At 32.8% G+C, this 15,950-nt stretch overlaps 3 protein-coding genes across 3 annotated transcripts; 1 reads left to right on the top strand and 2 right to left on the bottom strand.

The window, feature by feature from the left end:
• Positions 1-223: 223 nt before the first annotated feature.
• Positions 224-10,118, bottom strand: LOC119644728. Its single transcript, XM_038044447.1, has 8 exons — positions 9,665-10,118; positions 9,259-9,599; positions 8,179-9,196; positions 3,360-3,467; positions 2,962-3,292; positions 2,548-2,887; positions 2,278-2,481; positions 224-2,220 (listed from the first exon to the last, which is right to left on the bottom strand). Exons 1-8 carry the CDS (start codon positions 9,788-9,790, stop codon positions 1,674-1,676), a joined length of 3,015 nt encoding a protein of 1,004 aa, XP_037900375.1. The 5' UTR covers positions 9,791-10,118; the 3' UTR covers positions 224-1,673.
• A 549-nt stretch (positions 10,119-10,667) lies between these two features.
• On the top strand, positions 10,668-12,216 carry LOC119643430 (serine/threonine-protein phosphatase 6 catalytic subunit). Its single transcript, XM_038042778.1, has 5 exons — positions 10,668-10,882; positions 10,950-11,078; positions 11,131-11,289; positions 11,352-11,506; positions 11,877-12,216. The coding sequence occupies exons 1-5, from the start codon at positions 10,715-10,717 to the stop codon at positions 12,178-12,180; spliced, it is 915 nt and encodes a 304-aa protein (XP_037898706.1). The 5' UTR covers positions 10,668-10,714; the 3' UTR covers positions 12,181-12,216.
• A 121-nt stretch (positions 12,217-12,337) lies between these two features.
• Positions 12,338-14,247, bottom strand: LOC119643421 (beta-chimaerin). Its single transcript, XM_038042771.1, has 3 exons — positions 12,936-14,247; positions 12,772-12,877; positions 12,338-12,704 (listed from the first exon to the last, which is right to left on the bottom strand). Exons 1-3 carry the CDS (start codon positions 14,086-14,088, stop codon positions 12,545-12,547), a joined length of 1,419 nt encoding a protein of 472 aa, XP_037898699.1. The 5' UTR covers positions 14,089-14,247; the 3' UTR covers positions 12,338-12,544.
• Positions 14,248-15,950: the final 1,703 nt, after the last annotated feature.

The raw sequence follows: 15,950 nt of genomic DNA, 5'->3' as shown, positions 1-15,950 counted from the left end.
ATATGAATAATAAAATCTTCTTTCTTCGGATTCAAATCTATGGTGGTATGTATGTACTTTAAAACTAAACTACACACTGAGAATTAGTTCAAAATGGTAATTGTATGCGATCTCGTTTAGTTACTAATTCTCCCACGTTCTCTCCATTGTTTATATTTAAAAATGCACCATCGATTTGAATCCGAAGAAAGAAGATTTTATTATTCATATAGCCTATCAGTGGCGGGTGCTAAAGCCACCTAAGAGTATAATGATATGGATTGCTTTATTACTTTGTACTACGGTATTTATAGTCGCAATCAAATTTTCCCTAAAGTCCCTTTCACAGACAGGCAGGCATGGATTAATGGAATCAGAATTTCATGCTGATCAAGACTATATATATATACTTTATACAGTCGCTGGACTTCCTTTTGTATGACAAAATGTGTATGCACCCATTCCTCGATAGTGGGTATACAATGTAAAACGGTAGCTTTCACGGCAGCTTTAGAATAACAAGTAAAATAAATTGTATAAAAAAAAATTTTAAATACGCTTTTATTTTAGTCACGATAAATATATTTCGGTCACTTTCATAATGACTATAAGCAAAAGCTTGGAGCGCTGGTAATGCTCAAGAAATTGAATTTTTCCAGGCGCTCCATGATTTTAAGTATTAAACGTCCACCTTAATTAATTTAGAATTAATTGGCTTAGATTTAGTTTGTCGCATTCTATCATCCAAGTTCGCTAAATTTATTGTTAAGAAAAAATTAATCCATCCCGTCGTGGTGTCCATATTTATTTCAGAATTAGTGCAGTTTCGACGAACATATAAAATAATTTTAAATATTTAATACTTTAAAAAGTTAAAAGAAAAATTATTTTTTCCATTCTTGCACATAAATAGTAGAGTTTTACGTAAAGTAAATGTAGAGAAGTTCAGCTTTTCTGTCTTTCATAAAGTCTGTGCTTAGACGAAAGTTGGTGTTGGTTTCTGTTTACTCTTTTTTGCGCGGGTGTGCTCTGACCAATTTGGCCCATGTCCAGTACCAACCTGCCTGCAGAAATTTGCCAATTTTTCTATTAAATTTCAAAATATGTCTTCATGGTAATTAAATGCAAAATTACGTTCACTGATTCTGACGACAAAGTGTAATTGACGGATGAGATTAGGAAAAGATGCCTGCCATCATATAACTCTTTAAGACACGTAACAGTAACCCTGTTATGTCTAGTACGGAGATTATTTGGCCATCTATAATAATCGTTACAACTTTTTTTTTTTTTTCCATTTTCTAAGCAAAAAAAAATGAAAATTAAATATATAGATCGTCGTCGATCTTGCAATATAATGTAAGTAAATGGTAGGTAATTTTTTTGATGGAACAAAATTAAATAACGATAAAGATCTGCATGCAAGTACTTTTCTATTTTCTTTTGTTTTTGTTGCTTTTGAAAGATATAAATATTTGTACAAATTTTTTCGCTATAATATAAAATATGGGATAAAAATAATAAAATAGCGAAGTGCGTAGCTTTTTAAATATTTATGGTAAAAAATCGACATCTTTATTAAGTAAGTCTTAGATCGTGTATACAGTGTATGCTATCTAAACTTCCCCACTATTCCTTTAAATAATTGTTGAAAACTGTTTCAAATTCTTTGCCGACTCAAATAACTTGGACTATCAGCGGATGGATTGTTGTTGGTTCGTTTTTATGTTGTAACGGTCCATTTTCGATTTTAACCATTCTGCTGGATGTTGCCGTTTAATATGCACATACATGTTGGATTTGGAACGTGATTCTTTATGGCAATGAGGACAAGCATATAACTGATCGCCCGTGTGTATAGCGATATGTTCTTTTAAGTTTCTTTCTTGCCGGAAAATCTTATCGCAAAATGTACAGCGTAAATTTTTTTCCATTCCATGCCAATAGGCTTTGTGTCTTCGAAGGGAATTAATTGTTTTGAAATTCTTACCGCATATATTACATGGCGTCGGTTTTTTATTATGATTTAATTCATGTAAACGTAAACTGTGACGATTCTTAAGCCAAACTAAACATAACGGGCATTGAAGTGGCGGTTCAATAATACCTTGATGCTCGCGACAGTGGCGTTCGAAAGAACCCTTACTTTTGAATTGCTTCCCGCAGACATCACAAACAAAAAAATAAATGTTCTCATGTATGGATTCGATATGGCGCCTCAGATTGTTTGAGTTATTATATCTGTTGGGTAAAAATTGTTACAACAATTGACTATTCGTTCGGCAAATACTTATATACTTTTTATTACAAACATGGCAAGAAAAGTCACTTCCTTGTACATGACTTTTTACATGTTTCTCGTACAATTTCCGGCTACGAAAACCTCTTGAACATTTCTTACACTTAAAACGTTGCAGCATATCAAGATCTTCCCCGTGGGCGATACCCAAGTGACGTGTCAATCCGTTTTGGGACCGCATCTTTTTACCGCAAGTGTTGCATCTTTAAATCAGTAAATGATTAGTTGATAAAGTCTTTTTAATTTTAAGTAAGCCTTAAAGCCTATACCTATATATGTTGGGGTTCTTGTGCCAATTGATATGCTGTACTAAAGTACTGGTAGCATGGAATGTAGAATCACAGCATTTCACATAAGGTGCTTGGTTGTGAGTTAATTTAAAATGATCACGTAACAATGACCACGATTTAAACTGAGCCTCACAAATATCACAAATTAATTGCATGGCAGCCGCTATTGACACTTCGACATTATAACGTTTTGCTCTTCTCTTTTCTCGCTCATCACTTTGCTTAGGAATCTTGGGCCGCCCACTTTTTCCTCTAGATAAGCTTTTACCTTTTTTGCTGATTGCCTTCATTCGATATTTTAGAGTTAATAATGGTATATCTAAACTTACATGAGGAAGAAATGAAATTCATCAAATAGTTAATTAAAACAAATCAAAGGTTAAAAACAACTACCATCTGATAAGGACTCCTCTAATTGATCATTGCATCTGATATTCTCTTCGACAGAGTTCATTGGTTTTGTAGAGAATGTCTCGCCATTAGTATTATTAAGTCGAACTTCTTCAATTACCAGAGACTCAATTCTCAATTTTCCCAAAGGAATAGATGGAAATTCGTTAAAATTAGTCTTATTATCGATTTCCTCCTTTTGAATGATTCGAAAGTAATCATTACACAGAATGTTCTGCTTTTCCGCCACGTGCTGAGCAAAGGAATTAAATTCTTCCAATTTATCGTAGCACCGTTGGCATATGAGCGTGGATATTGCGTCACTCCTCTGCACCTAAAATCATTATTTATTAAATTTTAAAGTCATGTTTTTATTAATCGGCGCCAATAATAGAATTTACGTCAATGTGCAAGTACTTCTCTATAAGTTTAACCATTTCCGAAGCTTCGGTCTTGCTGTCCAGCACATCGTACAATCTGAAACCATCATCGACCGCTACATGCGTCAAACAAAGTCGACAGTTCATTTTAGTTTAATTACATTTTAGTTTAATTACTATGGCGAATACAAAAATTAGTGCAAAAATGCTCAATCTCTTAATGGAATGGAACGAAATCGAAAATTATAATCCGCCACAAAGATTGTTGTATTTGCTATACTGAAACATTGGCACAACTGAAAAAATTTTTTCAAATTGTGTTATTAGTTTCTGTCACGGCTTTCAAAAAATTTGGTCTTTTTATTTTTCAATTAATTTACGAAGTGCAATTCAAACCTGAACATCATTTTAATATTTAATATTATTATTTAAATGTAAGAAGTTTATATTACACATTTCCTTTAATATTTCCCATTTATTACTTTCGTGTAAGAGTTTTTCAATACAAAATTATTATTTCTAATTAAACGACACTACTACTTCGAAATATTCTTCAATAATGTGTGCTTAAATTGTCAAAAATAGAAAAAGTTTTATATGGGAAAGCATATATACGAATCAAGAAACATATATATATATATAAATCAACGGAATAACAGAACTAATGATATTTTCAAAATGCATACTTTTCGCTTTTAGTTCAATTTTGTATTGATATATTTTCGGATATGGCATTATTTTCATTCAATTTTACATTTAATTTCCCTACTCTCACACTTATGAGTGTTTTATTTTTAATTTTTTTATATTAAAAGATATTCATAATGCATTTTATATACACATACATAGTGATTAGGTAGAATTATGTGCCATCTCTGTTTTTCCGTTAGTATTCTTTCACATTTTTCTCATTCCCAAATTTGTTAAAATGGTTTATAATCTCTGCTTTTTAGCGATTTCTTTATGATGAGCATAAATCAATGCAAAAAAATTTAAAATTGCACTAAATATGAATTCGATGAAAATGTTGCTCAAATGCTGTTGCATATGCTGAAACGTTATAATTGATGCATCAGTGCTTTGATGTTGTCTTAGATGAAGTGCACGTAAGGAATATTGACTTTATTATTACTACCATTGCTAAGGTATACATAAAGTAAGAAGTGAAACACATGTAATATTGTCTTGTACAATTTCCGCAAAAAAGGTAATTCCTAATCTAAAATATATAAAAGTGATTGACCGCGATTTTATTATTAAGTTAATGGTTTAAGTAATAGTGGTGATGAATTAATACGGTCAACTATGTTATGCTTACTAAGTTGGCTATATGCAGAAAATTAGGTTTTCTTTTTTCATGAACATTCCTCCTATAATGTATGATGACTTTTTAAGATTAACATGACAGAATTTCCATAATTCAAACTGTTTTCAATTATCCTGTTAGCAGCTTCGCGCTAATCCAATATTCTTACCAAGAGATAATTGAGGGCAGATGATTTTTAATGATTTATTTATTTTATTTTACAAGTTAGCTTAGAATTAAACCGTCATAATTATTAAACAAAGTCCTCGCTAAATTCCCTGTTGAAAGGCAAAGCACAGAGTCGCTTATAATATATATATATATATGGTTAAAAACCCAACTTAACAACTTAAATGTTAACGCTAATCAGCTATGTTAAATGCGCAACTTAAATAACGGACCAAATTAACAAAAGCCGTCGGCAAAACACACGCAACTTTAATTTAATTTAATTTTAGTTTCTAATTAGTCTAATTATTTACATAAATAAAAAAAACAAAAAATTATCATATTATTGAAGAGAACTTCAATGGATTAAAATTTTATTTTGTTATCGTTATTTCCGATAGCGCCGGTAGTGAAGTTTTTTTCTTGAGTTTAGTTAACCAAGCTGAAAGTAAGGTCAGTAACTATTATTATATTTAGTGAATTAGCTTTGATTTGAAAGGCGTACCTTGAAAGTCATTTAATTGGGAGTTACGTGCGGCTTTCGTCATTCAGAAATTAAAAATTACAATCAAAATTACAAAATCATACAAATGTAAATAAAAACCAAAAAAAATTATATAAAATATCTGATAAAATTAAATGAAGTGAAAGTTATTTAGACGAAACTATGTTAAGGCGGCCGTATGAAATTTCTGTTACACTGTGCAGCACGAAATTTTATAGTCGTATTGGTACGTTAATATTAATTGTAAAAATAATTATTATTGCATAATAATATGTATATTGTCGTTAATGTTCAACTAAACTATTCATGCCAAAAAAAAGAGTAGTTTTATAGGAAATTTGGCATTTCTGATGGTAAATGACTTCTTATTGTATTCTTCTTGTGGCATCGAAAAAAAATGTTTGCTGGATAGATCGCAGATGATCTGCTGAAATCTTGCTGATTCGAACCCTTGCCGTCAACGTTTAAAGGCATTGTAGGGGCAGATTCGCTCATGATTTTTCAGAATATTATAGGACCAGTCCGTCGTCTCCTACGCTGTGAATGACGCTTGATGAAACGGGCTGCCTTATTCTATTCTATGCAGTGGCCTATTTATTGCTTGTGTAACTTATAAAGCATCAGTGTGGTATAGGGATGTCATGTTGGGCGAACAAAAATTTTGAGTTGTCGGCGCGAAATGTTTTTGACGGGTCTATCTGTTTGCAAAGCAATTTTAAACGCAACGCTCTATAAATTTTGAAGATTGTATCCCCTCTGGGGTTTGAGATATTGCCTGTTTGTAACGCCATTATTTTCTGGTCTTTTATTTCTTGGTATCACGAACCCGAAGCAATATTCCAGCTTCAGCCTGGCAGCGGTAACGACTCATTCTAGCAGTTTCGTGGTTATGTTTAGCCTAAATAGCGAAAGAGAGTAGGGCTAGGGTGCATATTCATATTCAGCGTTATCTCGCGCTATGGGGTTACAAATAACTTCGCAAGCTATCTTATTGGAGAAAATGATGATTCATAATACATACATAGGTTTGAGTCTTTATATCTAGGGCGACAATCCATCAAGATAATGAAAAAAGTATATATATATAATGGCAGTACATGTTAGTTTTTTATTTATTCTTTTTTTTTTTTTTCAATAGCACTTAACTCAAAGTCATAACGCTTTCCAGACTTGTGAAGAAGATACTTAAACAAAGTCCACGCAAATGGTTTGTTCATTTCCTTTACAGAAATTTTTGATATTAAAGAAGCGTCGAGCTTAAGGCAAGTTGGTATAAACTTTGCCCAAACAACAAGTTTAACTCATTAAGGAAGCTGAATAATTATTTACCATATGAATTAATAGCGAAACACTTTATGCGCCAAATGTGTGTTAACGGATCGTGCGTTCTCCTTATTGTGGCTTTCTTTGACCCAATTAAAAGCTTACTAAATAGTTAGAAAAGTAGTTTATAGTAGTTTATTGCGATAAAGATTGAAAAAAATTTCAAATCGAGATGAAAATAATTTGTTACTTATGGGTAAGCCCATGCGTTCACCAAGTCTCCCTACATCAACTAAAGTAATCAATATTTGTATAGAATAGTTTCAGTGCTTAGCGCTGCTCTCAGAACTACAAGTATCACATATTTTGGAATTTATCTCAAAAAATAAATGAATATATTTTTCAGCAAGAATCATTGGTCCTTAGCCAAATGTTAAGGTTACGTACAGCTACAAACGCAGATATCGTTTAGCCGTACACTAGCCCACACGGTAAAAAACTAAAGCATACTTTTTTTTTTGCGATTAAATTAATGAAAAGCTTACAAAGATGAAATTGGAAAAACAAAGAAAAGAAAATCGCATATTTATCCAGGATGCAAGGAGCATACAAAAACAATTTATAAAGAAAATTTTCTCAAATGTCTGTCATTGTTCAATATATATATATATATTTATATATATATTTCTTCCAATTACCAAGATAAGATAATATTTTGATGAACTTTTTAGTGGACTTTTCCGTAGAAGCAGCATATGGAATTAGGTCTATTTAAAACACATTTACTGCGCTCTGTTTATAGGTCGTTCACAGGGGCGTAGAGAAGTGGGTGTGCAAGAAATTTATTCCTTAGGAAATAATTAATTAATTGTGGATTTACATTTTTACTATTTTATACGGAAAACATATTAGCTATTAACAGCATTGTACAACTGTTGTTTTGTGAAAAATGTCTTGGATCTGTAAAAAGGGTAAAAAAGGTTCAACAATCTATTACAAATTTTCTTTATATTTTATTTATTGATTATTAAAAGAATAAAAAAGATTCTTTTTTGAATTATTAACTTAATTACATGTTCAATAATTACTTATTAGACAAAGTTTTTGAAAGATAAGGTATATAAAATAAATCAATTTAAGTAACGCTATATGAATCAATAATTCGCCATATAAGGAAATCATGTTGTCCGATAATCGCGTTTAACGATACATTACGACATATTTTTTTCAAATATCTAACAAAATATAATAAATAGAAGTTTGTAAATAAATAATAAAAGATTTGACAGAATGTTATTTGCAAATTGATAGATGTTTTCTTTACTTCTTCTTAATTAACAGTTTTCAAACAGTTTCAAGGCGCTTACGCCGTACACCTCCATTCAATGTATATGCTTATAATAGAAATTTTTCTAATATAAACACGGACCCCAAATAAAAAATCACTTATTTAATTATGGGGAAAATCTTCTTACATAAAGTTCAAAAATAAGTCAGTGCGTCATTGATAGTAATAACATAAAACGTATACGTTCTAATAGTTTTAAATTTAATAAAATAGTACGAATATATATATTGATGTAGCGAAATTAATCTTATATACTATATTGCATATCCCTCATTGTTAAAACATCTTTATGATATCTTGTGGTATTCCTAATGGCTTTAACACAATCTTCCGCATTTATAGATGTAATTGCATGGTCTATATTATTTTCTAAATCATTTAACCGTTGCTCCTTTAAATCGGCAAATGAATCAGTAGGTTTTAATATTGGTGTTTTGAGATTTAATTTGATTTTAGACCATATCATATCCATTGGATTTAGCATGGGGGAATATGGACTCAATAATAGTAATGTAGCATTGGAATCTGTAAATTTCTCGTCCAAGGCGGAAAAGCATAGCTCGGTATCACATATTATGACCAATTGTGAGGGATCATTACATATTGTCTGCCATTTTCTAAGGACAGTATCTGGATTGGGCTGGTCTCGACTACGCTGTATGGATAAGACACCAGTTGTTGTAATGGCTCCAATCAAGTGTATACTGGGATCATATGCAGTCACTATAGAATTTGTATTGAAACGACCTTTCGCCCGACGGCAAAACATTTTATAATTGGTTTCGCCAACCCAAATAAGAGTTTTATCAGAATTCATGTAATAATTTAAACTGTTTACAAATTCGGCCCGTTTCCTTTTGTTTTCTAAAGTATTAATTATCATTGGATTATAGTTTGGGTCTTTTAGCCTGTATAGTCTTCCTTCGAGACTACCTTCGATAAGATAAACGCATACGTCGCGTTTCATATGGATTTTCACTTTCGCGACCAAATCCTTTAAGGTTGTTTGACGATTTTCCTCAATCCATTTGATTATGGAACTCATTTCTGCTTCAGTGAATGCTCTTGTCTTTTTGCCATTTTTTAAAAACATTTCCTTACGACTGGTGGATACCCATGTATAAGCTGTTTTATATTTAACACCCAAAGCTGTGGCCAACGCAGACCAATCATCTCCTCTGTTAGCAGCTGCAACGATTCTTGCCCTGTCTTCAGGTGTATGAGTTTTATAAGGGGTTTTTCGCACATGTTTCGTTGGTGTCAACGCTCTAATTGAAATTTATGTTATGAAAGTTATGAATGTAGACATTTTTATTTTTTACGAGCTTACTTGAAGCTATCGTGACTTTCAAACCATGATACTTGCTCAAATTTCGGCAATGTATTGCTGCTATCGCCAAAGATATTGGCCATTGATTCGCTTTGTACAAGTAAACTCTCTGGATCCGGATTTGGCGACTCTGATCCTTCCTCTGCTTTAAATTCTACAATAACATCAATGTCTCTTATAAATGTACTAGTATCTTCTCCATCTGAATTCTCTATTTTAATAGTGGGTATACCACAATTTAAAGATTTCTGCTTTTGCTGAATTAGTAATGCAAACTTATGGAAGTCATTCAAATGTGTGTAACACAAAGCGCATATTGATGGAGCATCATTGGAAGTCAGCTATTTAATTACGAAAAACGAATATAAGAAAGATCGTTGAGCAAATACTGTTGAGTTCGACTCACCTCTACTTGCAAATATTTTTCTATAATTTCCAGCAGTTGATTTGACTGATCATCCACCGTTATATGTTCATTTAGATTATAACTTTCTGCTCCGCTCAGCGCATTTAAACACAAACAACAAGCCATTTTACCAATATCAAATTTAAAACAAATTATTACTTTTATTTTCTTAATTATTTAGCCATTAATAATAATTTAATATCTATTTGTATGCAAAAAGTATAGTAAACTCAAACATAGTCAATGCGAATAGTATAATTAATATATAAAACATATCTACTTCTTCTTTCCTTCCTTTAGTTTCCACAGTGGAATGATAGCATCAATACGTTTCGCGTGCAAGTTTGGTGGTGGTATACTAGCAATTTGCAGCATTGCTTAGCTAAATTGAGAAATTGTATTCACCTTTTTCGAATTTTAATCACAACTTCTACAGACCTACTCAACACGTTCCTAATGCAAGCCGAGAACATTGTTAACTCATCTGCTGAATGCACTCGACGAAGAGAAATCGCTTGCTCCAAACTATTCCTTACTTGGATCAGGTAATACCGCCAACATCAAAAAAGAGAGCTATCTTATCACAAAATTGCGTATGTTACCAAAACATTGGAGAATCGCTCGGCAGTTAACAGATAGATCTTAGGGGGTGTAGAATTCTGGTTTACTTGAACTCACCCAAAATAAATATTTAAGATAAAAAAACTACATAAAAATTTGAAATATTATTAGAAAAAATGATTTTATTAAATCTTTTTTAAATTTCAATATCCCCGCCCTAATACCCACTTAGCAAAGTCAATACACATTTGGAAAATAATGTGTGTACGTCTACGTTTTTTTCACTTGTTACCTACCGTATCGAAATTCTTACGATTTTTTATATTTTCATTGAAAAATTACTTGGTTGATTTTCATTTTTTGCCCCACGACTGTAGTTTTCGCCTCTCTAAATATATTACAACTTAATTTTGGCAACACTACGTCACGCATTCTTGGAGGAAAGTGAAAAATTTTTACAAATTTTTGAACGAGTGCTAATTTGCTACGATGATGGCAGATTTAGACAAATGGATTGACATTGTCAAGGATTGCAAATATTTGCCAGAGAATGACTTGAAGAAATTATGTGATTGGGTATGTGAAATTCTAATGGAAGAATCGAATATTCAGCCAGTCAGTACTCCTGTAACAGTTTGTGGTGATATACATGGCCAGGTGAGGTCTTTCACAGCTAGCGTTGGTTAATTGTTGTGAGAATAATAAGACTATGCTTTTTCTCTAGTTTTATGATTTAGAAGAGCTTTTTCGTACTGGTGGACCTATACCAGATACTAATTATATATTTATGGGAGACTTTGTTGATCGCGGTTATTATAGTTTAGAAACCCTAACCCGGCTATTAACTTTAAAGGTAAATGTACGTAATTTATTAAGCGTTATAAACATATACATTTTTTAAGCAGGCTCGTTATCCTGATCGCATAACATTACTGCGGGGTAACCACGAGTCTCGGCAAATCACTAAAGTGTATGGGTTTTATGACGAATGCTTTAGCAAATATGGAAACGCAAATGCTTGGAAGTATTGTTGTAAGGTATTTGATTTGCTAACCATTGCGGCTGTAAGTGAGAAACTAACAACAATTAAAACAGAACTTATATGAGTTACTATTGCAAATTTTAGATAATTGATGAAGAAGTATTATGTGTGCATGGTGGCCTTAGCCCAGAAATTATAACCTTAGACCAGATTCGCACAATTGATCGCAATGTGGAGATTCCTTATAAGGGCGCTTTTTGCGATTTAGTTTGGTCTGATCCAGAGGATATGGATTATTGGTATGTTAGTTATTACTTAAATTTATTAATTGGCAAAAATTTTGGTGTTCAGATTTTTTGGTTAGTTTGTAGTGCCAAAAAAGCTCTGTCAGATATCACATAAGTTATTCACCTTCTTAACGAAAAAAATTAGGGAATTCTATCCGTATTAAGCATCACAATGATCAGAATTTCTATGACTATAACACGATATAAGAGTTAAATTTAAAAATAGATGTGATATGTCTATATTTACTAAAGATACTAGGAAATTAGAGAAATAATCCTGATTGATGCACTAACACTCTCGCGACAAAGCGCTATGTAATTCCAAGTTTAGTGATTTGGTATTGTATACTTGCCAAAAACAATATAATTTTTTTCTTTTTAGGGGACAAAGTCCTCGTGGAGCGGGGTGGCTTTTTGGACAAAAAGTTACTAAAGATTTCATGCAGATTAACAATTTAGAGCTGATCTGTCGTGCTCATCAATTAGTAAACGAAGGTATTAAGTATATGTTTGAGGATAAACTGGTTACGGTGTGGTCAGCACCAAATTACTGTTATCGATGTGGTAATGTGGCTGCAATATTAAGCTTCCAAACTCCAAAAGAGCGCATTACCAAAATATTTGTGGCTGTTCCCGAAACCGATCGGGTTATACCTCCTCAAAATACAACACCATACTTCCTTTAAATCGATCGAAAATAAAGAAGATTCACTAAGACATAACTATAGCGTTTAGTTGTTTCCCAAGCAATTTTTATCGATTATAATATTCTGCGAAATTGTTTTCAGGAATTCTTATAAGTTTGTTTTTATCCCCCCGAGATCGAATATAAACCAAAAAAACCGATTTTGTAAATATATATTTTTGTTGTATAATTCAATAGAAAAATATGTATAAAAAACTTGATATTTCAAAGATCCATTTGCCTAAACTAATTCGGAGGGTGGTGACAGGGCGAGATTTTTATGAATACTTTGGTGTTAATATCGAATGCAGGGAGGACGTGTGACACAATGACAAGACAATTTTTAATGTGAATGCTCATAAATACTAATAAAAAATATGGGAGCAGTTGGTTATTAGGCATGACAGCATAAATATTTCCTCTGTCAAATTCGTCAAGTGCTGAGGAGTGGCAATCAATGTCGGTGCAAATACAGTCGCTAAATTATGTTCATTCATTTTATTGGCAGCGTAATGCGAAGCAACCCTAAGCATTGGGAAAATTATAAACTTAATTATAAAGTTGGAGCCATTGCAAATATAAACCGTTATACCGTTTCAGATGTTCCATCATGTATTTGAGGCAGTTGAAATGTGCTAACGGTAGCTTTTTGACAGCCTCGCTCATTTCTTTCACTTGATCATCTTTATTGAACGTTCCTGTTAAATAAAATGTAAGTAAGCTCGTTTCGTTCTTAAAAATTAAAAGTTAACGTACTTGCAGCGTCCATAAAATTTGGATAAGCTTGAAATGTGATCAACGGTACTGGCAATAAGCGCAAATATAATTTTAAAGTGCCTGCTATTACATTTATATTCCCATAAGCTGTTTCTGACATATCCGTTTTTTCCCCATCCCTATCTAACGCTAATTTAAGTGCATCTATTTCATCGGCAAACCCTGAAACCCTGTATATTCCCTCCTGAAGCATTCCCCGTGCTTCAACTTCTTCTACACATCGTTGTACTACGAAGGGAATGGAACATTGATACAACTGAACGACTGTTGTTAGGTCTGTGCCAAAAACGCCACGTATACGTTTAAGATCTGGTATACATTTGGCAGGTACCAATTCCGAGCATTTAGAATGAGCTATTATTCCGCAATCATCACATTTAACGCCTTGCGCGGTGAAGCCCCATAAAAAATTGGCGCAAACTTCACACCAGTTTAGTCCTTTAAATGTATGGACTTTAAAAGCGTGAACTTTCTCATAAATGAATGGCAAGATAGAGTCGGCATCATTTTCTTTCATCTTAGTTGCGTTTTCCATATTTTTGTTTGATGACAAATCGTTTTCCTCAGTAACAGCTTTTATTTCAGAGTCGTCCAGCCCATCGAATTTATTGGCAATAGATTTGCGTAATTCATTTGAAAGTGCGCGCAATTTTCTACGATTTAGTGTCATATACGGACTTTGATGATACGAATTTCCAGTTTGCTGGTTAATTTCTTGAATAATGGGGGCAGCATGTTGTTGCATATAAAAATTTACAAGGCCATCCGCTACCAAATCGTGTATAGATTCAAAACGTTTGGATTGTTCTTGCAAATAATGTCCATGTCCAAATTTATAGTATATTTTAAAATGTTTGGTGCGTTCATCAAAACGCAAACTTAATGTATAATAATCACGAGCAGAGGGACTGCGCCGAAGCAAGAATGTACCATCTGCTTTATTATTTAACAAATCTTCGGCTTCCAAGTGCCCCATTCGCCCGTGGTACTCATTACCATAGAAACTCGGCTTTCTCTCGTACTCTGTTAAAATTTTTAGGCAAGATAAGGGCTTTGGTGTAGGAGCCTCTAACTGTATTTTATACAGCTCAGGCTTCCACAAATTTTGCATGGGCGAACTAGGCTCTGCCATTGCTCCACCTTGAGTCTTTTTTACTGGCCTAGTTTTCGAGATTTCTTGGCATAATCACAATATAAAACTCCGTTCTGTTTAGATTTTTGAAAAAAAAAAAAACACTTTATTTTTAGTGTTTGTAGATGCTTATAATTAAAACTAGTTGTGTTTTTTTTAAATCATTATTGCTCCAGAGTTGCCAAAATTTTCATTTGTATAACTAATTAGCTACTAAAGCGACTACTCCTAGAGCGCCGACACAGCGCCGCGTTATTCTTATTTTCAGGTTGTAAAGTTCCACGCGGCAATCACGGTGGAAAGCCATGTTATAGAACAATATAAATCAAATCAAGTAATTTTTGAAACAAAAATAAAGAAATCAATATAAAATTAAAAAATAAATATATGAAAAACAACAATAAAAAAGATTTACGTAAAGAAAAAAAATTTGTTTTGGCTGATTATTGATGTAAATAATGAAGAAAATGAATTTAATCGCAGCATAGAAGTGGGTTTTACTGACGCAGTTAAATCAAACAAAAGAAGAGCTTAAATACTTTGACTTGAAAACCAAAGATGTGAAGTTATACTTAAATTTAACTAGTAAAGACGCAAACCAATTTTTTACAGAGCTCTGCTAAACTATTAACAGAATTCTGGTAAACGAAGTCTCGCAGGGTTTTAATTCAGAATACTGTTAAAATGGTACTTTTCGAGAATATCTTTATAAACTTTTATATACAAAATATATATTTACGTAAATTAATTAATATTTGAAAGCACAGCGTGTTTAAACTATGCCATAGATGAGGTTGATAAAGCGAAAGTTTGCTAAGATAATGTGGAAAATTGTACCCTGTGAACAAATGAAACTAGTGTAGCGTGAATCCTCTATTATAATAGCCTTTCCAGCAGTGTGCACTTTACATTAAGTTTTACTCGCAGAATTTTTGAAAATTTCCGTCCTTAACATAACACAGGCTAACATACATGACTTATGCAACAAACTGCAGCGCTGCACCTAGCGACTGCGCTGCATCTACCACTAGTTTCCTTTCCAATTTAGGACGATGTTACCGCTTACGTTTTCCGCAAAAAATTAAAATTTAATTTCTTTGCAGCGCAGTCGCAGTTTTTAAAATATTACGATAAAATTTGGTATATGGGGTGAAAATTGGTATAGCAGCCGCCATGTGCACGCAGCAGTTGAGTGCAGCTCAGTATTTGAGTGCAACGCAACAGCTGGATGCAGCGGTGTCCCTAGGTGCAGCGCAGCCTGCTACATCATAAATGTGTATTTAGTTTTATTATTTTTAGAACTTGGATTTTTAGAAAATTTGTTAGCTTATGGGCTAACCCATTTCAAAATTCAAAAATCGTTATCGATTATTAATTCGAATACTTTTAAGTAACACAACATTTGCGGTGACGAATTCCCGAACATTTTTTATTATGTTATGTTAACTAAATCGCTATGAAATTTTTTGATTTCATCACAGACTCTTTTAAATATTTTTAACCGATCTCCGGATCCATTTGAGATTTTTAAAATTTTTAGTTGGGCTGTTAAACCGAACCAAAGAAACTAAACATATGAAATTGTTTACAAATCAAAGGTCGGTATAGCGACTTCAAAAAAAAGCATATGAATTTGTTTACAAATGAAATATTTGTAATGGGCTCAGAGTTTCGTCGTAGCTAATATTTCAGTTGCCTCTGCCTATCGTTCTTTTTAGTAATCTCCTTGGCCGAGAATCGACTTTTTGAGATTAGCTCAACTATTAATATTAATCGAAAGGCATGAAAAGAAATGTAACTGTTTATGATAATTCGCCTTATCGGAAGGAAAAAATTTGGGCGCAGAATCTCTTTTCCATGGA

The sequence above is a fragment of the Glossina fuscipes genome, unplaced genomic scaffold, assembly GCF_014805625.2.
Source record: "Glossina fuscipes isolate IAEA_lab_2018 unplaced genomic scaffold, Yale_Gfus_2 0, whole genome shotgun sequence".
Classification (NCBI taxonomy): Eukaryota; Metazoa; Arthropoda; class Insecta; order Diptera; family Glossinidae; genus Glossina; species Glossina fuscipes.
Note: the sequence above shows the minus strand (reverse complement) of the source record. Positions and strands in the feature narration are given on the sequence as shown.